Source organism: Nanorana parkeri, unplaced genomic scaffold (assembly GCF_000935625.1).
Source record: "Nanorana parkeri isolate BGI_ZX_2015 unplaced genomic scaffold, ASM93562v1 scaffold328, whole genome shotgun sequence".
Lineage (NCBI taxonomy): Eukaryota > Metazoa > Chordata > Amphibia > Anura > Dicroglossidae > Nanorana > Nanorana parkeri.
The window spans coordinates 1,056,786-1,081,052 of NW_017306596.1; the positions used below are offsets into that span (position 1 = coordinate 1,056,786).

Sequence of the window (24,267 nt, forward strand, 5' to 3'; positions counted from 1 at the left end):
CAATAAGTGAAGCTGGTTTCCTAGCCAATCAGGAAACTGGGTGGCAGGACATGACCTGCCTCCCAGCTTCCTGACTGGTCAGGAAGCCAGACTTCCTGACCAATCAGGAAGCTGGGAGGCGGGTCATTACGTGCCACCCAGCTTCCCGATTGGCTAGGAAGCTGGCTTCAAGTGTTGCTGATTGGTTAGGAAGCCAGGCTGCTTAGCAAGCCAGGAGGTGGGTCATAACCCACCACGCGGCTTCTCGATCTGGCTAGGGAGTCCGCTCCATTCTCCCTCGGCAATTGCGGTCAGAGGGAGATCTACCTCTGACCAGCAGGTAACTATCGATGGAATTTTGGTGACTACAAGTACTCGGTATCGGTGCATCCCTGGTTCTAGCCAAATCACAACAGAACTGTCCGCTGTGTGAGCTTCGTCAGTGTCTCTTTAATAACTGCACACCATGGGAGCTTCCATCATTCATCATACAGGCCTGCCTCCACTGTACTGTTCTCTCATTCGGGGAAGACTATCCAACACACAGGTAATCAGGAAATAAAAGTACCATTTCCTGTACAATCAGATCTTATTGCGTTACCAAACAAGCAACATTACTTGCAAAGGACACATTTTATATTTACAAATGTCTGAATACCACTACATTTAAAAACAGAAAAATGATCTTGACAAATGCTAAAATAACATCAGATTTCAAATCAAAACCTGAATAAAGTTGATCCATTTAGCAGTTTAACATGAAATAATCAGTATCAAAAATACACTAAAAAAAGTCAACTCATCATTTACTAATACATATTGCCACATCCGTCAGTTTACAGAAACTCTACTGACATCGCCACGTTTTCCTATAAGGCTTTCTTTGTGAATTGCTATTCCAATTGTTGGCTTTGTAGGAGGAGTCATGAGTGATAGTGCAATATAAGAAAAATAAGTTAGAAAAACTTGAAATTACTCAATCAGAATTTTATAAATAAAAACAAGGTTGATCATGTGGGTGGAGAAGATTGCTTAGAGGCTGCATAGATACGTTTTCAAGAAGAAGACAAAAAAACATCTACCAGCTGGGCAAAAAAAAGGTAAGAGGAAAAGAAAAACAGGGTTTGGAAAAGAATGGTCACGTATGCTTTTTCAAGAATAACCTCCTAAAACATGACATGGAAAAAGCACTTTATTGTGGAGGCTGGAAAGCATACGCATTGCTAAGAAAACTCAAGTACAGAACATATACAGCGCATCAAGATCCTTTACTGTCCTAAGATTTGACTTCTTGTTTTCATATTCAAACAGCCTGACTGGAAGAAAACCTGGAAAATATATGTATATATGCTTCTACAGCTATATACACATACATATTATTTATAAAGACATACATATTTACAAATATCATTACAATGCCGATTTATTCTATCTTTGGTATTACATTGTAAAGGTTCCTCGATTAACATTCTCCTCAATAGATCATTTAGCTGTCCTGTTTATGGCTCTGTTAAATAGGAACAGGGCCCATGTTCTTCAGACAGAAAACATACATTCTACAATTATATACTCAAACACCCCAATCTACTTAAAAAATGTAAGATTTGCTATTAAAAATGTTGTGTTGCTTTAAAATAGCGAAGGCAATGCTGGTTACAAACTAAAACACAACATCGTTTCCATAAAAAACAAACCATTGTCATCTAGGTTTTACTTTTCATACTTCAGTCTATGATTTTTCTTTAAATATCATTTTGTACAAACATTGGATAAAAGAAGCTAAAACGGGGAAAGAAAAACAGCATTTCAGATATATATACCACATTAAAAAAACCCAGTAAACGTGTGGGGGAAATTAAGATTTTCTCTTCCTGATTACATTTTCACCAGAACACAGTACATTTGGAGGAAATATACCATCTTGCCTCCAAGGGGACAAGTCATCGGTACAGAAGGATTGAAAACTCCACAGACTGCATTGTCCAGTTCTTACACCAGGTTGAACTCCCGAAGGTTTAGCTGGAGGATAGTGTCTTTAACAGCAGCGAAGACAAAGCGAATGTTCTCCGTGTCTGTAGCGCAGGTGAAGTGAGAATAGATGACCTTCTCTTTGTCAGGGTTCTGGTCTTGGTAGAGTTTTAGAATGAATTCCCGAGCTGCTTTGGCATCGTGTTTAGCACCTTTGTCACAAACACAGAATTGATTAGAAATATACCCCTACAGAGACATGAATGTTGAAACTCAGTAGACCTACTACTCCACTGTAGGGAGGAGCTGACCAGGTTAACGCCTTGTGTAGCAGAGCTTAGAGATGGGGAGAGAAAAGCAGCACAGAATGACACGAGGAGCTCATTAGTGTGCTGCTTCTCATGTTACAGGCTGGGAAGGGGTTAGAGAAGGAAAGACAAACCTTTTTTTGGGCTTTACATCTCTTTTGGGTCACAAGAGTACATTTACTAATGAGTAGAATGAGAACCTTCACAGACATTTACTAATGAGGTCATGTGACCCAAAGACAGCAGATAGTGGGCTGTTACTGCAGCTGGAAAGACTAAGTGACAGCTGGCTCTTTTGTCTTGTGATGGTCGTAAGCTTATTAAAAGCTCGTACGATCTGCCCACCTTGGACGGGCAGATCGTACTTGCGATCATCGAAAGCCCGCCCCGCTGAGGGGCAGGCTTCCAATGACCGCAATGCAGAACGGGCAGGGTGCGCGTGCACACACCGGCCCGTTCCACAGCTATCGAACGAGCAGGCTAGAAACCCGAGCATGCTGGTTCGACAAAAGACGTGCGACCGTACAGTAAAAACGGTCGCCCGTCTTCATTCACACTGCTCGATTCTCGTACAATCGCGGCATCGCGTATGAGAATCGAGTAGTGTACGGGCACCTTAAAGCTTCTGCCAATTGTGCCCACCACATCACCTGGCCAGACCCGCCAATGAGCGCTGGACTAACAGAGAGGGAAGTCCCTGCGAGGAGTGGTGACTGACAGTCTTCACAGGGAGAAGAAACCAAGAGGTGAGCGATCAGCGTTTATCATGATCGGTCAGCTCTTGGTCCTTAAGGGTTTAAGCTTCCCTCATGCACTATACGAGAACTTATATATGCATATGTCACATCAAATTAAAGCCCCTTTTAGCCTTTAAACAATGGTATATAATATGTGTTGGTGCCATAAATGAGAAAGATGGAAATTGTTGTTGAACACACACAGCAAGAAATGCTTTGGTCCTTAACTGAAAGACAAGCATCTGAAGCTTGGTCCTTAAGGGGTTAAAGAGCATCCTTTAACCGCTTTTCTACTGAGGCACCTTTATAAATGGCGGAGTGGTGGACTGTTGTTTACTCATTGCTGTTTAGAAATGTTGTTGTAGAAAAAGCCCTTCCGTGCCCACTAATTGCCGTGTACTGAGCTGTCATTGGCTAGCATGGTACACAGAGACAAGGTACAGAGGCAATCCAAGCCGCTGTGTAGCATGTGATCGCTGTGATAAGCAATTACAGGGATTACATTCTACTGCTTACATTGTTATCCCCTTCCTCTTACAACTGAGAAAGAAGCAGTATTCATGAATGGAAAATGAATGAATAGATCAGCATCCCACTGATTGAGGGATTATTTTGTTAACCCTTCCAGGGCCCAGTCACACCATCAAGAGTGCGTTCCAGTGTGTTCGGCCTCTGGAACCCAACCCAGCTGGCTCACTTTGTTTTGGGGTGGGAAGGGGCGTGGCGGTGCATTGAACTCAGTGGGACCGCAGCCACACACCAAACCGCGGTGTGAGTGCCTGCGTTCTGCTCCCGTGTGATCTGCCAAAAATAGTGCATGCAGCATTTTTTGCAGATCACACTGGACCACACTTGCCATGCGTTTGGGTGCCGGTGATCGCACCGTAGGTGGGGGTGTGTGGCTGCGGTGTCATTGACTTCAATGCACCGCCACACGCCTTCCTGCCCCAGGGAGCCTGCCAGCTTGCGTTCCAGTGCGCTCCAGAGGCCGAACGCACGCTTGATGGTGTGACAGGGCACTCATTCCTTCCTTTCCTACACATCTAAGCCCCATCCTGCGACCTGTATGTAGCCTGTACAATAACCCCTTCGCCTTCTGATCCCTCTGTGTATGACTTGATGTGCTGTATCTAGTGCACCGATACCAAGCTCCATGTTTTAACCCCCTCAATACCGGCATGTTTCTTCATTTCCAAAGAATTGTGGCAAAAAATGAGATCACTTTGGCGCGTCTTCTTTCCAAAAAGGGGCATTTCGGGGGTGATTGTACTCTCCTGACATTTTTACTTGAAGTAAGGGAAACAGGTTTTGTTTTTTTTAGTCTATTTTACTTTCTATAGTGGAAGATAGAGCTTTCTTCTGCTGGTATTTAATAACTACTGGGTTTTTTGTTTCTATCTATCTCACAAATGATATAAAATGTGTTTGGGTATAGTGTTGCACGAGTGAGCAATTGTCAGTTGAACTATCACAGCACTGAAAGCTGGAAAATGGCATGGTAATGAAGGGGGGGAAACAAGCTGGTACTCAAGTGGTTAAACAGGAACTCCAAGAAACACATAGTGAACTGCTAATGCTACCCAGGAAACTTCAACTTAACCAAAGCTAGTTACCTTTTACATACAATATTTTGCAGCCAGAGCTCCCAGCCAAGTTCTGCACTGTTCTTGGTGGGACTCTCTACGTTCAGTTTCCCTCTCCGAGTGTAATGCATGTGACTGATGCACCAGGGGCTTAGAGAACGAGCAGTATTTATGGACATGCTGGAGTGCCTTCTCACAGGCTGACAATTGGGATCATTTGTAGGTCTTTGAGGACACCAGCAACTCTACAGATTGAGTTACCTGGACCACCTAGCTGGGGCAGAAGATAAATAAGCACTCAGCAGGTAGGCTGGGTCTTCCTAGTAAATCTCGGTAACTGCACCCTTTCATATGCTTGGTCTATGTGTTTCATGTTGGGATAGCTGTACTTGACCAGTGAGGGGCTACAACACTATCAGATTTGACACTTCTGAAACTATACAGAAGTAAGTCCCACCCAAACAGACTTTAAACGTTCTCCTTTATGCCATCTTAACAATACAGTGACCGTGTCCGGTGCTTACCAGTGAACTCCGGGAAGTAGTCAATTAAATGAGAGAATTGGATTTTTTCCTCTAGCAGATCCTTCTTATTCAAGAACAGGATGACAGAAGAATTCAGAAACCAGGGGTAAGTTATGATGGTCCTGAAGAGAGCCTTGCTTTCCTCCATTCGATTCTACACAATAAGATGATTGCAGATATTATTATTAACAAAATGAAAAAGTGCAGCTTACTATGCAGGAAAAAATCAGAAGGTGCACCTAAACCCAAGAACAAACATGTAAGCTGAGCTGCATTCGTTTTAACAAGCTTTTTACCCCTTTATTTTGACCTGCTGATCTTTCAACAAACTAATTTCCTGTCCAAGGTGTGACAATGCACACTCACTGACTGCACTGCATCTATGGAGGAACAAAGTTGTCACCTCCCTCTCTCCATAACATAGGGTGAGGTTTTCTGTAGAGCAAAGAAATGGACTGGGCACAGCTGATGAAGTTTGAAATAACTTGCAGAGCGCACAGGACAACAGGTATATTTTTGCACCTATCGTACAGACTAAAAGGGAGCAAACGAGAAGTTCATTGTTAGGGTTTATATACACATTAACAAAGGCATGTCAAGCTCTGAGTACTGTTGATGTCCTAATAAAGATGTAATGGGGGATCCTTTTTAAGCTGGTATCCTCTTTGTTCGTGTGGGTCAGTCCTAAACTATCCAGACATTGATGTCAGTCAATAATGAAACCCATATACGGGATTACCTCATTGTCGCATTCTGCGAGGGCCTGATCATATTCACTCAGTGCCACCAGGAAAATGATAGAAGTGACATTTTCAAAGCAGTGGATCCACTTTCTTCTTTCGGATCTCTGGCCACCGACATCCACCATCCTATCAAGCCAATAAGAAGAATCCTTTATTGCAGCAATTTAGTTTAAGAAAGGTCATTAAAATCCATGAAAACATGACGGTGATGAACCTGGTTGGCTGCTGGGAGTGAAGACTCTCCTCTGTATCAGTTTGTGAATGGGACATGGGAATGTCAGAGCTACACAGACAACAATTGTTCTCACAAGTAATTCAGCCTTCCACAACCTATACAAGGCTTTTTTTAACCTGGTGGGAAACATCTACCTTTACATGTAAGATATACATATGTTCAAACATATAGCACAGCACAAGTCCCCCCAGTGTATATCATTAGGCATCTGTACTCTAGTGTTGAGATAAAAGAGAAAAAGGAAACCACAATTTACTTCAGAAATGATTTCACTAACAAAAGGTTATGGGAAGTGTACATTCTGACACAATGTATCCTGTTACATTCTGCCTACCTCATTCAAAAACTGCATCGATGCTGCTTAAATACAAACCCCAAAGTCTTTTCTGAGGCCTGGGGATTTGACGCTTACAGTTAACTATTTCACTGTCCAAGAGAAAATGCCTCGTCAATGGTAGTGTATTACATTAGAATGTTACAATGGAAATACAATCCTGACCAGCATTACACAAATGGATTTGTAAACTAGTAAATACAATGCTCTGTAGCAAGATGCTCTCAAAACTACAAACTGTAAATGGTTGCATTCAAATCACCCCAGATGGACAGCCATGGATTGTACAATATGTAGGATGAAGAGCAGAAAACCCATTTCTCAGTAGCATGAGACTCCAATTAATAGGAGTTTGTGCCTAAACTACAAAGAAGGAGTCTGATCATGGACCTGGGAGGGAGTCAGGAGTACACTAGGAGCATGGAATCTGGCCAATCGGAACATCCTGGAAGCTGTTTAGAGTCAACAGAAGGACACACAGTGAGTTCATCCATGTGGTGCAGAGCTGATGGGTGCACAGCTGGTTAGCCCATGTGGTGCAGAGCTGACAAGAGGTGGCACAGCTTTTTTAATTGCATGGTGCAGAGCTGTTGGGTGCACAGCAGGTTGAACCACATGGTGCAGAGGTGGAACAGCTGGTTTACCCACATGGTTCAGAGCCGACAGGTGCACAGCGGGTTGAACCACATGGTGCAGAGGTGGAAAAGCTGGTTGACCCAGAAGGTTCAGAACTGACGGGTGCACAGCGGGTTGAACCACATAGTGCAGAGCTGATGGGTGCACAGCGGGTTGAACCACATAGTGCAGAGCTGATGGGTGCACAGCGGGTTGAAACACATAGTGCAGAGCTGATGGGTGCACAGCGGGTTGAACCACATAGTGCAGAACTGACGGGTGCACAGCGGGTTGAACCACATAGTGCAGAGCTGATGGGTACACAGCGGGTTGAACCACATAGTGCAGAGCTGATGGGTGCACAGCGGGTTGAACCACATAGTGCAGAGCTGATGGGTGCACAGCGGGTTGAACCACATGGTGCACAGCTGTCAGACAGGTGTACAATGGGCTGACCCGCATGGTTCAGAGCTGACCGAGGACTGTAGCCGACTGAGTGGTGTACCGTGGGTTAAACCACATGGTGTGGAGCTGACCAAGGCATGCACAGTGCCTTAAACCATATGGTAAAGTGAAGCAAGAGAATAGGAGCTAGTAGTGAAGTGAAGCAGGTTACCTGGCAGTGGCATAGTGAACATGGAGCAGACTGAAGTAGATAGATTAGAACAAACAGAGGTGTGCAGAGAGAGGTAAAGATCAGAGCAGGTTGCACAGTGAAGTGAAGAAGGTAATGTGGAGGTTATAGAGGGAAGAAGAGTTGAGTGGAGCTGATGGAACCATGACTGCAGAGAATGCTGAAGTACTGAACACCTCAACAATCAGGAGTCGTCATGTGTTTTGCTGCTTGTATCATTTTATAGAAGTTTGAACAAAGGACCCATTCACATCTCTGTACTCTTGATTTGTCAGAGTGTGTGTTTCATGCAGTACCATTTGTGAGCTTCCTGGAAAAGGAATTAAAATGCTGCAACATGTAAACTGTTGCTTCCAGTATAGCAGTTGTGAATATTCTGACCATTACCATTTCAAGCAACCCGGTGACTTTATTTAGCAGCTATTCTCCATTCCGTTAACAGCTAATGTATTGTGTCCTATGCTTACAAATAACTACTGCTGGGTATATCTGTAAGTGACCTTAAGGTGAAGCTTGTATCATTTCACCAGAGTAAGAGTGTGGTAATCTCACCTGTCATAAGTTATAGAAAGGTCTGGCACCTCTCAGTACCAGGCTAGCACTGGAATATTCACATAGCTCTATATCCATACCGATTATATTTTGTGTGATAAACTGGGTGAGGAAAATGATCAAACCTTCCAATGGTGATGTAGTAACAATCCATGCACAAACCAAAGAATCAATGCAGGGTCTGCCTAGCATGGCTGACAGAAAGCAGAGCAAGAAAATGACCTGAGATCTGAAATACCTTCACGTATTAACATCTCACTGCTGGAGTCCTGGAATAGTGTGAGCAGCTGCCCGATACTTCCTCCCAACCTTACCCAACGTTATCCTTTCATTCCAGGGCAGAGCTAGAGAAGTAGGTTTCCTCTGAAAAGAACACAACTTACCTGAAAATAATATTTTCTAAATCAAAGGGATACTCGATGATTCCAGTAGTGGGCACTCTGACTCGAAGAACATCTTGTTGTGTGGGTACATAACCAGGTACAGCAATGCGATCTATGTCACTAAGGTAACTGAAATACAGGAAGGTCACATTTGATTGCTCATCAAAAGAAACTAACAAGATTGTAAAAGTGAATAAAGTTTAAACAATTATCAATGTTTATAATGGGGGCCAATGACTAAGCCCAAGAGAGGGCAAAATGGGTCAGGGGAGGAGCAGAGCTTGGCAGGACATGTAAAAGACACCTAGAGCAGTACCAATTTCTCATTGTCTCAATTGCTTTAGAAGGTCGAATCTGTAATTTGGTTGACACAGAATGTCAAAACCAAGATGGGTATATGGACTCCGTTCTGCTCTCTTTCAGCAGCAATTCACCAATACCCGTCTCATGCACTAGCAGCAGACATTGTGAACCTGCACAGGGGCTCTTAGAGGAAATATTGAGCTTCTCATGGGGTGTAGGTGTGCCGGGTATTATACTCACTATTTAGCAGAGTCAGACAGCTGGTACTCTCTCCTTCTGTCGTAGCACTCCTGGATGCCAGGGTCATCCCAGAGCTTCTTTATTGCTTCTACCTGTTTTCTTTCCAGAGTGCATACTTTGTCTACTTCAACTTCCCGGACCAGCAGTGAATTTTCCTAGAAAATACATTTATGAAAAGAGTTACAGCTGATTGGTGACAGGGAATCACAAGACATCCACAATATATACAAATCTTATACATTAGGTCATTAGGTAGAAGTGTCAATGTAAAGATGCATTGGAGCCAGTTGGGTGCACAGAATATATACACTTTATGAACATATATCTATATAGATAGATAGAGATCTATAGGAGATAGAGATCTATAGGAGATAGAGATCTATAGGAGATAGAGATCTATAGGAGATAGAGATCTATAGGAGATAGAGATCTATAGGAGATAGAGATCTATAGGAGATAGAGATCTATAACAATCTTAATGCACACATACACAAAATCAAACATACATGCCTTCTTAACAACTAATGACTCAAAATATGTTATTTGTATTCTTTATATTAGTGGTGCTTGTTATCACATTTTACAGGCCGCCATGGGAGGTGACACTACAAATCAATGATAATAAAATGTGGACATGCTTTGGGTGTAATTCTACTTTGTATCACAAGATGTCAGCATTTTACCAAAAGCACCATTATTACATTAGCAGTCATCAAATAACCTACAACAACCTTTGAATGGGGCTAGCAACATTAGGTAACAAAGTCAAATACGCTACTAATTTATTAATGGACATCAAAATATAGAACATAGACTCAAAATAAAAGTTTGTATCAGAAACTACCATAAAGAACAAGGTTTAGCACATCTGAAAGAAGAAGTATTGGGAGAGTAAAATGGACTCTTCCCATTACTCAGAGCCAGAGTGTGACACTGCAAGTTTGGCCATAGTTCTCCTGTAAACAAGAACCTGATGGAAAACAATGGTAAGCAATGGAAGCAGTAACAGGAATGCCGTGCACAGAAATCTCGGCGTTCTTGCTGCTGCTGCCATTTGAACACTTTGGTGGAAACAAGCTGAACCAGCACAAGAGATGTATCCAGGGAGACTAGAACCTAGTTTTACCTGAAGCGTCATGTCATGTGTTTAGTGTTGGAAATTATTATTATTGTATAGGATTTATATACCGCCAACAGTTTGTGCGGCGCTTTACAATATATATATATATAATTGCTACCAACATTGTTGGGGGCACCTGTCTGGTCCAGAGAAACTACTGGCTAAAGTACTGTCCAGAGAATGACGCTTCCAGGAGTGTCGATGTCCTGGTCCCCGGCGGAGCTTGGTGGTTCCTACTGCCGACCTTCACATTAATACAGGACACAGCAAACTGACCATCTGCATTCATGACTTCAAAACACATGAACCTGCTAACATATCATTGGGCCTTTGTCATAGCAACTAAAAGGATGTTCCAACCATTTAATCCCCTACACTGGAAAATGAGCTGCAATCGGTTTGGCCGACACAACTTTCCCCCTGCAGTGTTGTAAAATGGCTCTGATGTGTTACATAACAAAGAGACAAGTAAGACGCTAGAGGTTTCCAAATGGCCCCTGGCACTGGGAGCTTCGGTGACTTGTGGAGATAGACTGTACATCATCGGGGCTCCTGGCTGTCGGGCTGCTTTGGACTGTAACCATTTTAAAAGGTTTAACTGTGCTTGAGCTTCTAAGTAATTCAGCAGAGGATTATGTCTGAGCCCGTGTTTGTGTAAAGTCCAGCTTTAGAAAAAGCAGTTTTTACAGGAGATCCCGTCACTGCTTGGATAGCACATACAATGGGCAGAACAACAACATCTGTGTACTAACCCAGCCTTACTCCTCTAAGCAATAAATGACCTTCCTGAGATGAAGCATGCTCAAACCTGCTCTACTGCATTCTGCTCACACTCTATAGGCTAATCCAGGTGTGTATTCACAATATACTGCGTTTGTGTGTGCGTGCATGTACACAGTATACTGCTCAATGTATACACATAAATTGGCTAATTGTACAGCATACAAATGTCAGTCTCAGCAGCTCGATGCTTATGCATGGCATATGATGTTAACCACGGGCAGCAAACATGTTAGTAGTATCCACAAGGAGATGAAACTTGGAAGATACAATTTGAATGCCAGCCTGTAATCAAGAGACCTTAACCAGCTGCCTATCAAATAGGCTGGCGTTTGTTTTTTGTGTGACAAACTGGAGATATCGCATTTATATACTGTAGGAAATGGGAAATGAGAGATTTTCTCAGTGGGGAAACAGGTAGCTTAAAAAAAAAACCTGACAGCTTCTAAAGCTTAACTACTGTTAAACCTTTTTATTGCCACTGTCAACATGGGATACTTGGCCGAGAGGGGGGCATATAAAAGACACCAGGACTTCCATCTATGAGACCCTCAGCAGATTGGAAGTACAGCAGGGGGATCTAGACATGGCATACACCTCAGCAGAGGTATTTTTTCTTTTTTTGCACACCACAATTTACAAAAAGCTAGGTTTATGGAGTTCTGCTTTAAGGAAACAGCCAAAATAATGATGCTACATAATGATCCACCACTCCAGGGGACATAAATACATCTCCTCACTAAAGTCATTAATGGCTATTCATAGCGATGTCAAGAAGGCCTTTGTAACTGCTTAAAGCTGCACCTGCAAGCCACATATATTTATATATATCCTTCATCTAATTAAAGAGAAATATACTTTTCAAAAACAGAACTGAATTTAATCATATATATTAAAAACACTACACATTCCCTTCAGCCATTGAGATGTTTATGCATCATGAATAACCGAAAATAGAAAGGAAAAAGAAATCTTTCTTAAGTATCAGTTTTCAGTAAATGGAATTTGTAGCCTTTTCGATACAGCCGACTCCTGGATCCTGCGCAGGTCACTCTTCTATTGCTTCTACCTGGTACTACCAGCATTATGTTCTAACCTGTTCGTCTTGCTGCATCACCTTGTACACTTACTGCTGTCATCGCAAAGAATGTCAGAGCCCAACTACTGAGGTAAAAGGCCAGCTGCCTTCTGTACATCAACAACTTGGGGTGTGACCGATTCCCTTTATAGGCCTTTTCGGGGGTTTGCAAGGGATGAGACTGCGCATCATCAGCTGCCACAGGACCTAGTGAACGGGCGACAGAGCTGCTCCATGCTGGTGATGGACTGACATGCATGCACTGATCACAGCAAAGGAAAATATGCACAGCAACCATATCCCCTCCTCCGGACCTGGTGCCAATGGCTTCCTCATTATGACTCTGGCTTTGTGCATGTCACCAATCATCATGTCTGGTGGCCAAAATGTCACCCAGCTATGAGGCTAAAAGGAGGAGGAGTGCCTAGGCACAGGAAGTGCACTGGTCATTTTCTGGAGGGCTTCAAGACAAAAAAGGTAAATATTTTAGGATGTTCCCTATTATTTGGCAAGCCTTCAGTTTTTAAGTTCAGGTCAACATCAGAGTGGTCACATTTCATCCTATTCAAAATACTGTCCTGTGCCAAGATAGTTTTTGAGAAACAAAAGAACATTTGCAACAGGATAGCACAACCAGTTCTTCATTTGTTTTGCCCTAAAGGAAATTCAGAAAGTCTCCAAATATGTCTTCATGCTCATGATGTCCAGCAAAGCCTGAGCTCCGTTAAAGTTGGCAGGGTTTTTCTGAGTAATGTAGACGCAAGCACTTGCCAGCGAAGTGTTAAACTAACCCGTAGTAGTCTAAACAATGTGGGATGCATTTTATCGCAGCAGCGTTGTGTAAAATATATCAAATCATAGTTTACCCTTTCTGACGAGGAATCAAAAATCTTTAACACCACAGTCGCCAAGGGCTTTACAGGCATTTGTTAAGTTATGTAAATAGAAGTTTGCGAGCTTGGTTTTGTTGGCGACCTAGATGTATGTTGTTCTAAAAAGGAGACACACCCACTTCCCTATTTTGACTCAGGATTTCCTCAGCTCTCACCTCTTCTTACCTTCCCATGGACACAGTCACCACTAGGGTCACTTTTAGCTCACATCCTTTACCAGTTCATGTCCTTCCATTTGCAAAGCAGGCTGACAGCTAAGGCTAAAACTGCTCACTAGTAAGCGGGTCACAGGGAGTGCAAAAAAAGGAAGAACAGTTCTTGTCCCCATGACAATCACAGACTCCCCTCTTTTCTCCTTTACTGCACTGGCAGCATGAGACAAGAAAGCATTGTGCTAACAGCAACACTAACAACTGCTCTTTGGTGTGCAGACGTAGGATGCTAGAGGCCCAGTTTGGTCATTATTTTATATTTCTCAAAATGCCTGTTTGATCAAGGTCTATACATATATATTTTATTTATTATTAGTTACTTTTAGTTAGTTATTCAGTGTATATAGGAACGCTTAAAGGAGAACTATGAGGTGAGTGCTTTTCACTCACCTCATAGTCCTAGCCGACCTGTGACAATGAGACTGTCACAGGTCGGCTCAGTAGATCGGGAGGTGAGCGAACACATACCGGGTTCGCTCACCTCTCGATCCTGTCACGGCTCTCTGCCGTGACAGGGGGAGGGGCTGGATTCCCCTCTCCCCGCTCCGATCTGCCAGCGCTGACTGGCGGAACGGACGAGGGAGGGGGAGGGTACAGCTGGCTCTGCCTCTAGATAGGCAGAGCCAGCTGTCACTCACACAGCTGGGCGGATCCCGGCACAATTGTCGGGATCCGCTTCAGCGTCTCAGTATACCGCGAGCAGCAGCTCGCGGTATACTGCGGCGTCTCAGTATACTGAGCCCAGGGTGACAGGAGGACGCTAGTTTGTGTCCTCCCGTTACCCTAAGGAGAACTATGGGGAGAAGCCCTAACCCCATAGTTCTCCTTTAACATCATACTGTGGGGAGTTCTCAAATATTGCTACTTTAAGTAAAAGCAGCCCATTCAAGTGACATTGAGTCAGGAGGTAAATCTTAAAAATGCATTTAAGTACGTTAACTAGTAACAAAAATGTATCTTATTTTTGTATCACTCATCTGTAGATCCTCAAATCATCTCGGAATTGCTGCTGACACTGTCCTTCCTTCTTTAGGGTGACTACTTTTGTTCCCCATGGTCCCCATGTGTGTTGTAAAGTAGTCACAGCTCTAAGCTCACTCCTGTGATGGACTACAATCTCATGTTTAGTTTACTAATTTGTATGGAGATTGTAGTCCATCAAAGGAGCGAGCTTGGAGCGGTGACTACTTTCCAACACACACAGGGACCATGGGGAACAAAAGTAGCCTCCCTCCAGAAGGAAGGACAGTGTCAGCACCAATTCAGAGATGATTTGAGGATCTACAGCTGAGTGATACACAAATAAGATACATTTTTGTTAATAGTTAAGGTATGCAAATGTATTTTTAAGATTCAACTCCTGAGTTTCGTGTCACTTTCATTTAACCACAGTACAATTGTCCTTTAACTTAATAACTGCAGAACTGATAAAGTAAGCAATAAAAAGTTACTGACTGCTTTGTGTTACTCCAGTTCAGAGTGCACAGTGTAACCCGCAGGTGAAAGATGTTGCAACTTAACACTGGTAAATCCTCTCTGGCATTAGACCGGCATCAAAAACAAAAAATCACATTACAAAAGTTTCAACTTATTCCCAACGGCTTGTGTTTTGTTCTTTGTGTGTGTTTTTAAAGATCCTTTATTCTGGACCGCTTCTATTTTGTCATTTTATTTATTTTTTGTTCCAAAACAAAAACGCAACACATAACCAAAATAAAAACAAACAATGTGTAACCAGGAGATTAATCCAGTCAGTCAAGGTAAATCAGGAAACAATTTCATTTAAAGCCATCGAAGTAGATGAGAACAAATATCAGAGTTCTGCTCGCTATTCTTTCTAGAGAAACCCGGCTCTGTGGAAGACCGGAATGACCAGGAGGAAGCCACAACTCTTCTGGAAGGATGAAGGAGTATCACAGTTCCCACTTTGAATGTGCAGCAATATGGAGGAGTCTTTTCTTCTATACAATGCTACTCATGATGTATTCTTTTACAGCTAGGGCTACACAAGCGATTCTCTTTGCTACAGAATTTTAACTACTTGTTGGCAGCATCCTCATTCTTAACACACTGAGATCAATGTGGTGTTAAGTTGAGGTGCAACAAGTGGTTGTACTTGTATGATCCTCGCAGCTGGCTATTAGACCTCCATTCCAGTGATCTAAGGTCTTGTGAGTTACCGTATGTCCAATACACAGTGTATAGGACGTGAGGATGCCAAAAGACTCACTGGAGCGGAGGAGGACACAGGCTGGAGAGAGTGCTGTAACAGCCAGCCAGCTGCAAGGTTTGGTGATTATAAAACAGGCCATACACTTTACAACCATCGCACGACTTTCGTATTGTGATGGTTGTAAGGTCATTAAAAGCTGGTACGATCTGCCCATCTTGGACAGGCAGATCGTACTTGCGATCATGGCAAGCCCGCCCAGGTGAGGGCTTCCGATGACTGCAATGCTGAGCGGGCAGTGTGCGCTTGTGCACACCGGCCAGTGCAGTATTTGTCTTAGGAGGGCGCTACAACATGCTCGTAAGACAAAAGATGTGCGACCTTACAGTAGAAACGGCTGCACGCCTTCCATACACCTGCTGATTATCGTACGATCGCGGGATTCCCCGCGATTTATCGTACGATAAATTGGCTGGTGTATGGCCCCTTTACTGTTATTTTGCACCCTAGACACAAACGATCACTTAACCCTTGCAGAGCAGGGGTAGCCCCACTGCAAGTGTTCTTTAAACGCATACTATGAAGGCTCACTGCATTCTGGGGTGGGAGGAGGCATGGTGGTGCATTCAAGTCAATGGCCACGCAGCCAGGCCCACAACCTGCAGTGCAATCGCACCAAAACGCGTGGCACAGCAATGCTTGCGTTCCAGTCAACTGTGATTGGGTAAAAAAAATGTTTGCGATCACACTGGACCGGAATGCAGGCATTGCTGTGCTATTTGTTCTGGTGCGGAGGACGTGGACATGGCTGCAATGCCATTGACTTGAATGCACCATCGCGCACACTCCCACCCCAGAACGCAGGGAGCCTTACAGTATGCGATCCAGTGCACTCGAGAAGCTAACCATGCTGGAATGCACTGGAGATGGTGTGAACGGGCCCCAACGCCCCCTTTAGCCTAATTGTCTTTTTTAATTAAGTAGCGCTGCTCCAGTAAAAAAAATAAAAAAAAATAGAACCTCTTCTTGATTGTTAACCCCAGTAGACTCTGCTCCAGTCTTCCCTATTAAATGACAGTCAGTGTCATTTAACCTGCTTCCCTTGAGTGCAGGGCGTGATGGACTCACCCACAAATGGTGGCGTTTGCAAGTCAACGGAAGCTTCAGCCAGGACTGGAGAAGAGACAAAAGAAAAATAGGACCCTGCTGCTGGAAGACATCTAAAGAAAAGTGTAAGTATAAAAAGAGAATTGGTATTTAAAGCTGAAGTCCAGGCTGGTATAAATTTGCTCATGTAGCTCTGGGCCAACTCATCGCTTGAGTTTATTTTGTGTAGCCCCGCTGCAATGTTTTATGCAAACACATTCAAGTTATCCTGTAATAGAATGGCACCTGGCAAAGCAAAACAAGGATGACACCGGGACTCCAGAGGGTCACAACCTACCTCTAGATTTCCATTTACCCATCATGCTGCTGGAGGCTCCCGAAAATACAAGTTCCTGAATTTCGGGATTTACTACTCCACCTACCACATAACTAAGCCTGTATGAACCCCGAAATTGCTTGTTTGACAATCATTTAATAAAACTAAGCTGCTCACCCAGCAAAATGAGTCTCTGTATTGCATGCAAAGCAAAACAAAAAAATCATAACACATTTAGGACAAAGCATAACAAATATTTCTCTCTTTGCTTACAGGTCATTTCAGGTAGGCTGTCTGTGGGCTGAACAAGGAGAAGAGAAGAAAGAATTGTGCCTTTAACAAAACAGCTGGCCGTTCAGTTGTAAGCTACAGATTACAGACATGCAGTCATTCTACTGCTGTGTGGGTGAAATTATGTTGCACAAACTGCCTAAAAGCTGTCTAAATACCATAATGAGGGAAAACCTAGTTTGGAGGATTGTTATGTTCCAGTTATTACTCACTGTAATAAGTGTGATTGGAAGTATAGATTAACAAATCTCATCATGGAACCAGATCTGTTTACACACACATTTCTGAGCACCTACAAATCTCACTCAGCAACTGCATCATTCACAGTCCGCAGCACAACATGAGAAGATTTCCAAGTATAAAAAAGGTTACAGTAGTACAACAGGTATCAGAAAAGAAGCCCGTTACACCTTCACCCCCAAGAAAACCTTATCTTCAAAGTATCTCAGTAAGCACACCACCTCCCACAAGGCAATGCACGGGGTTAAGCTAAAGCATTGCCTATGCAGATATCGATATTCAGATAATCTGTATCCAAATAAGAACTTCAGAAGGAACAAACAGCCTTCATTTACTGTACATATCTGATTAAAGCTAAACTTCCAGTTAAATACACATACCCAGATGAAATACATAGATTTGTATTTTGGTCTATTCAGTCCCGAGACTTACACAACTCTGCCCTATGGAACAGCCTTGTCTCTGCTCTCTCCTCCTTGCACTACAGCATACCTTATTGATTTTTGTGCTGCTACTCCCTTTTCCCCTCTGAGCTCTGCTGTACAGACTCTGCAGAAGACTGCAAGAGACTGATCAGTCAGATTTAGGTAGTTACTTTGGTTGCATTTATAAAAAATACATTTACGTTACAAATACGTTTGGGCAGCTGTACCACACCACATGATCCCACAACTGCATGTCTAGGGAACTCTTTGGCTTAATACACCATCAATCAAATGATTTAGAAGGGTCCTGACAAATGCCTCCTTTTACTGATTGCGGGAAACCAGTCTTAGAATTTTGTAGGCTGGGTTCATCTAGTAAGGGCCGGAAATAATCATAGACATCACAACTGTCACTTGATCTTTCCAGAATCATCAGGAAACAGAGCAAAACAATTACTATAAAGGGGAATTTATGAAAATGGGAGCAAAGAAAATCTGGAGCAGCTGTGCATGGCAACCAATCAGCTTTTACCATTCATTCTCAAAGTTTGACTGAACAAACTGAAGAGAGAAGCTGATTGATTGCCCTGGGCAACTGCTACAGATTCTGTCTGCTCCAGTCTTGATAAATCCCCCCCTATGTGTTTGTGTAAAGGGCAACAATGGCTGAATACATGCATATGCTTTTCATGCATTGGTTTGCTATAGGTAAAAGGCAGCCCTACATAAAGATGATATTTAACGGTTCAGTTTATTTTTACAGAACTGCTGAGATTATCTGAGATCCTGACAAGCCAGGAGAAACCAAGAAAAATACATTTATAGAAAACTTGGCACATCATTTGCGGGTGTTACTGGTGTATTCGTGCATACAGTAGCAGTCATTGCGGAATCTTCATGTACGATACAGGTCTTATGTTACTCAATAAACTTTCAACAAGCTGAGGAATGTGGCACATTTCTTTCCCACCCTATATGTATACAAACTACATTATGGCAGACGATTGGTAACTTCTAGCAGTCCGGATGCACTGTGTGCAGTTTTAGATTCCCCAGAATCCAAAAGCCACAGTTTAGGAGATATGACAAGAGAGCCTTCCTGGGATCAATAGTGTTAGATAGTTGAAAAGGTTTTTTTCAGCAGTGCACTACCACTTTCAGTCCCCTCTTTCTATTGCATTAGTCATAATATAGACAATACATTGCATTGTTCAAAATACCTTGAAATGTGCTTTAGGGACACTTTAGGGACAGATTGGTTTACAAGTACCACCCAAGTCTTGATATGTTTAACCCTTAGGACAGATGGAATGCACATCTAGTTTACAACCAGGGCTGCAACCAACTAAATCGATTAATCGATAATAATAGATAATGAGAATAGTCAACTATTCTCATTATCATTAGTTGGTTGGATCCCCTAGCTCTCTCCTCCACACTGGGAGAAGAGCACAGCAAGCAGTAGGCGGGTGCAATAACAGACTGGCTATTGCACCAGCCCACTACCTGCTGTATTTACATTCATCTGCCGTCTGCAGAATCTTGTCACTGGAAGCTGTCATTCCCGGGCTGAAGCAATTCAAGAGCCATGTGCTTACAATACAATTTAATAAAAAAATATTATAAATGGGTGGGGGAAAAGTCATTTTCGGTTTTGGCCTGACAAATTCTGCTGCAGGTGGTGCATTGCAGTGCCCTTTATTTCAAATGGCACCCCAAACGCGCCTCCCATCCACAGTGTGATCACTCGCACTGGAACACACGGTACCGCAACGCTGTGCGTTCCAGTGCAGGGTGATTGCAAAACATTGTGCAAGTTTTATTCTGAAGTAAACTTTATGCTTGTAAACACTGCATTTGTGTATTTTGTTTAAAATTAAGGATGGTATTCATTTCATTTTTTTATCTGAATAATCTATTAATCGAAATATAAATAATCATTAGTTGCAGCCCTATTTAGCACCGATAATAAAGATCAGCCACCACAGTACAGACAGGGTTAATTACAGAACACTACCTGCCCAGCCCCCTCCTTAACATGACATGGAAGGGAAGAGCAACGCAGGATATTCCCTTTTGGAGTTTTAAGAGAAGAGTAAGAAAAATGTAATCAGCACTTTTGAAATCTTTTTCAGTTATGCTATGTAATGGGAATATGAAAGAAATATAAAGTAGGTATAGCCCAATTTGGCTGCAAAAGTGGAAATACACCTCGCATCCAAGTTGGATTTCTCAGCTGACTGCTATTGTTCTTAATGTTAAGCAGTGACAGAGGTGTCTGCAGGGCCTAGAAAATAATTACTGGCTAATACTAGTCTGAAGTCATGCACTGATCATAAATCGCTGGTCAATAGACAAATGCAAAGTAAAATACAGGGTTATTAGTCAGCACATTTATTACTCTAATATTTGCCTAAAATAATTTGTTTGATATGACTGAGCAATGAATGGCCAGAAATACAAATCAGCTTTCCATATTTATGCATTTCAGCTGAACATACATTTAGGTAGAGGGCTCTTTGTGTTAAGCTTTAAGCCTTTTACTTTGCGAGTTTCACATTTCTCCAGTGCAGATCACAGGAATTCAAACCTCCCAACCTTCTGAGATGGGAAAGAGGGGACACCTTGTAGCACAAAATGTGGAGGAAAAAAGATTAATGCTTATTTTCACCACTACTTTGTACTGGATTTTCAAAATGGCAAATGCAATCATTTAGCTCTTGCATGTAAGATTTAGTGCAATAGAATAGTTGTGGTAAGTAAATAGCACATTTTATAGTGGTCTATGCATCTGGAGACGCAAGAGAAAGAGGGACAGAGATTTGGTTCCAAAAGAAGCAGAGTCCCTCCAAATGAGAGAAAGTTGAGAGCGGTGAAATATATTTTGTAAAGGACCCAGGTCTCACTAATCTAAAAGGTAGTGCAAATGACAAAACAGCATGTTTTACCATCCCTGCAGTCAGTCCACAGCCTAGTTTACCAAAAGTAGTCCTTCATAAATGGTGTACTTAAAAGGCTGCAAAGAGTCATGTTGTTATTATTATCAGCTGTGTAATATTCATGCACTTTGTGTTATATGTACTTAGAGTGAAATATGTATTTCCTCAAAAACCCAAAGAAAAACAGCAACCCCGCTATATGATCAAAAAGACCATGCCGACTAACTGCCATCAACCTACCTAATTTTGCTACAAACCAACAGCTTCAAACATAGCCTAAAGAATTCCACCCAATACCTTAATAACCAGATCTCACACAAACAGGCCACCCATGAACGGGGGTATGCTGGGCCATGTCACAGAGGCTGAACATAAAAGTATCATATCACAACCAAAGCTTTAACTATGACAGAAGATGATCAACTTCTGATTCAGTGACAACGTCAAGGTTAATAGGTATGAACAGACTGTATAAGCAATCCATAGCCATCAAATCTAGAGAAAATTATCTGCCTGCCTGCACTTAGATTTATCCTGAACAATCACTACCTTATTCCCTCTCTCCATTTTTAAGAAAAGTCAACATCAGGAATGTCCTAGCCTCACTCTTCATAACATTATGTATGCTTGGGAGATATACACACATGCATGCTGTGGCAAGATCCACAGTCTATGGATAGCAAGGTATGTTGCTTCAGTTTTGACACCCAAAAAACTGGTGAACACAGACACTAGTATAAGGAGACCTTCAAATCATTAGCCAAGACTCTGTAGAGTACAATCCGATTCCCCTTCCTTCATGTATTCAACACAGTAAAAACACAAGATCATTTACACAAATGATAAAAAACAAACGTTGTTTACAAATAAATACGTGATAAAAAACACACTAACTAGGAATATTGACTACATGTATCACTTGAGCGTATTATGAATGGATAAGTATTATTCCAGGTCTGTTTACATTCACAAACGCCCATTGACAGATGAATAGGTTCTTTAATCGTTAACAGCTAATTGCCAGGGCAGTCTGTCCTGGCTTCAGTGAGTTTGCTGCGCAGTGGCAATGCCACTGATGACAACATTTCATTGTTCAGTCTGTGCAGACACTATGTACAGTATCTATATTTTTTTTCATAAACTATATCATAAACTCAGAACATAACTTGGGTTGCAAACTCAAAATGAACAACTATAGGGTGTATAAACTTTAAAAAACAGCACATAAAAAGACTGCAGTATGATGAAGTAACTACTACATTTAAAAAAAATTATTTAAAAGCAATTCCAGTCAAAACATATGTTGCAGTCCAATTCAGCAGACTTTTCAAGAGAGTTATGGTGGGAAAACAGTCTCTTTTCACAAGATTATGTGTGGTGCAACCTCCCTCTAAGAACTATACAGAGTGATGCTCAGGATCACAACACACAACAAATCGGAGGTCCAATCCCGTGTCCAGTGAGTACACTGAAGTACAAACTACTGCAACTCACTTTGTCGATTCAGTTTTCTTTAGAACACAATCTGTTACTTCTGTGTGCCATTAATGGCGCAATAGTTACCTAATCCTAGCAAAGTGTATGCTTTCGCCGATGAGCACCAGACGTGCACTGGAGCTATTACGTTGGCTGTCTACTATTTGGACACAGTGCTTTAAGAAATCACCCAGTTTACTGTCCTTGTGTTGGAGAACATTTTGACAAAGCACCAAGAGGTGCAGTATAAGGTCTCGTTCACACCTAGGCATATTGCCTATGCGCGTCTGCATACCGCGATTCGCGGTAAAAAAGTTGCGCGACCGTCGCGCGTTTCCGAAGGCTACTTGGCTGTATCCCAATGGAAACGCGCAACAAAACGGCCCAAAGTAGTACCTGTACCTTTTCAGGCGTGGGCCGTTTTGTAGCGCGTTAGGGACGGGCAGAAATACGCCAAGGTGGGAACGAGACCATTGAATACAATGGGATTTATATTTTTGAGCGTTTTGTAGGGCGTTCGTCGAGCGTAGAACGCGCTACAAAACGTCAGGTGTGAACGAGGGCTAAGGGAAGTAGATGACTGCAATATGCCTAAACATAAGGTCTGCAAAGGTATACCACATGTGAAATTAAACCTTTCCCATTTACTTTGATGGTCTCTGTGTTTCACAAAGTTGAATGTCCTATATAGATAAAAGTTGGCTTGAGAATCATTGAAATGATTGATTGTGGCTAACATAGTGGCTATCAATACAACGTATTGTAACGGTCAATACTATTAAACACACCAAAGAATATCTGCCATGATTTCCAAAAGAACAGGGCAGACATGAGTATGAACATTTCCAATGTGCTTGTTTGGTGTAAGGAAAGGGCTTCCTGTCTGTTAAAGTTTGAGCGTGCAGTTGATTCCAGAAAGGACAGACAGCTGAGCAGCTAGAGTTCACATGGCTGATCCTCCCTGCCAGGGGCCTCCTGTTACAGGGAAGGGAAATGAGGTTGGATGCTATGGTGGATGACCTACATCCTGCAGGTTAATGTGTACACATTTATCCCACAAAGTATGACAGAGTGTGAGTGCATGCATTTTCCCCTCACAATAGTAAGCAGAAATGCGCTGTATGTGTGTGCAAGAATACCAGACATTCAGTGCAATTACTGACAATGCACAGCTTACCATACTGCAGTATATGCATCCTGTTTAACAGGTTAGGTAGTCGAACATTCTAAATTGAAAACAATGTCTGAATCTAGGGAATGGACAGTTCTTGGCACTGATGCATTAATACCTAAGGTCCACAAGGACCCATTCACACCGGTGTGTTGTGTTAATCACACAGCTACGTGTGATTAACCACCGTAACGCATGACACATCTACCGTGTGTTAACAATGCAGGAGGTGCATTGCGTTGGCATTCATTTGAATGGCACACCAAACACCTCTCCCACCTGCAATGCAATCGATCTCGTTGCAACACTGTGCCTTGTGGCACAATTGAAAAAAGCAGTGCATACAGATGGAAGAATGGATAGCCCACTGCAAGGGTTCATTTTTATTCTGCTCAGAGTTCTTCTTTAAAGAAAAGGATATGGAACATGATTTTAGGTTATCTAAATTTTAAAGAGGCAATAACTTTCCAGCTGAAGAAAGTCACTCTGAAGACAAAAAACACAACACTTGAGAACTAAATTGACGCAAACTTGATTTTCTGCAAATTAAGTAGTTATTCTGGCAGCTCGTGTCTTGGTAAGAGCCAAGAATAAGTGAACATATGTCTTACATTACTCTTGCCTCCAGGCAGAATGTAAAGCAGCATTTTCAGCAAAAAAAAAAGTGTCCTTAGTAAGCATAGCTTCTAATTCACCTACATTTTATGTGCTTACTTTTTTTATTCACACCACTCTTTGTATATGTAAGACTAAGCAATAGGCATATTATATATAGCTGTATACAATGTTGGGCTCCTGCATACCCGCATTTGTTTAGATATCTTTAAACATAAAATAAAATGTGACATGCATTCTTGCAGTATACCCCATTGCCCATTATTTTTTATCCGTCTATGCCAATTATGCCACTT

The 24,267-nt window shown here is 42.3% G+C and overlaps 1 protein-coding gene across 1 annotated transcript in view; it reads right to left on the bottom strand.

Annotated features, from left to right (window-relative positions):
* Positions 1-1,872: 1,872 nt before the first annotated feature.
* GNA14 (G protein subunit alpha 14) overlaps positions 1,873-24,267 on the bottom strand; it is a 116,883-nt gene continuing 94,488 nt past the window's right edge. The window contains exons 3-7 of the mRNA XM_018558254.1: positions 9,139-9,293; positions 8,596-8,724; positions 5,839-5,968; positions 5,100-5,253; positions 1,873-2,159 (exon numbers count right to left, since the gene is read on the bottom strand). Coding sequence (XP_018413756.1) covers positions 1,969-2,159; positions 5,100-5,253; positions 5,839-5,968; positions 8,596-8,724; positions 9,139-9,293 — 759 coding nt within the window. The 3' untranslated portion in view covers positions 1,873-1,968. The remainder of the gene's footprint in view (positions 2,160-5,099; positions 5,254-5,838; positions 5,969-8,595; positions 8,725-9,138; positions 9,294-24,267) is intronic.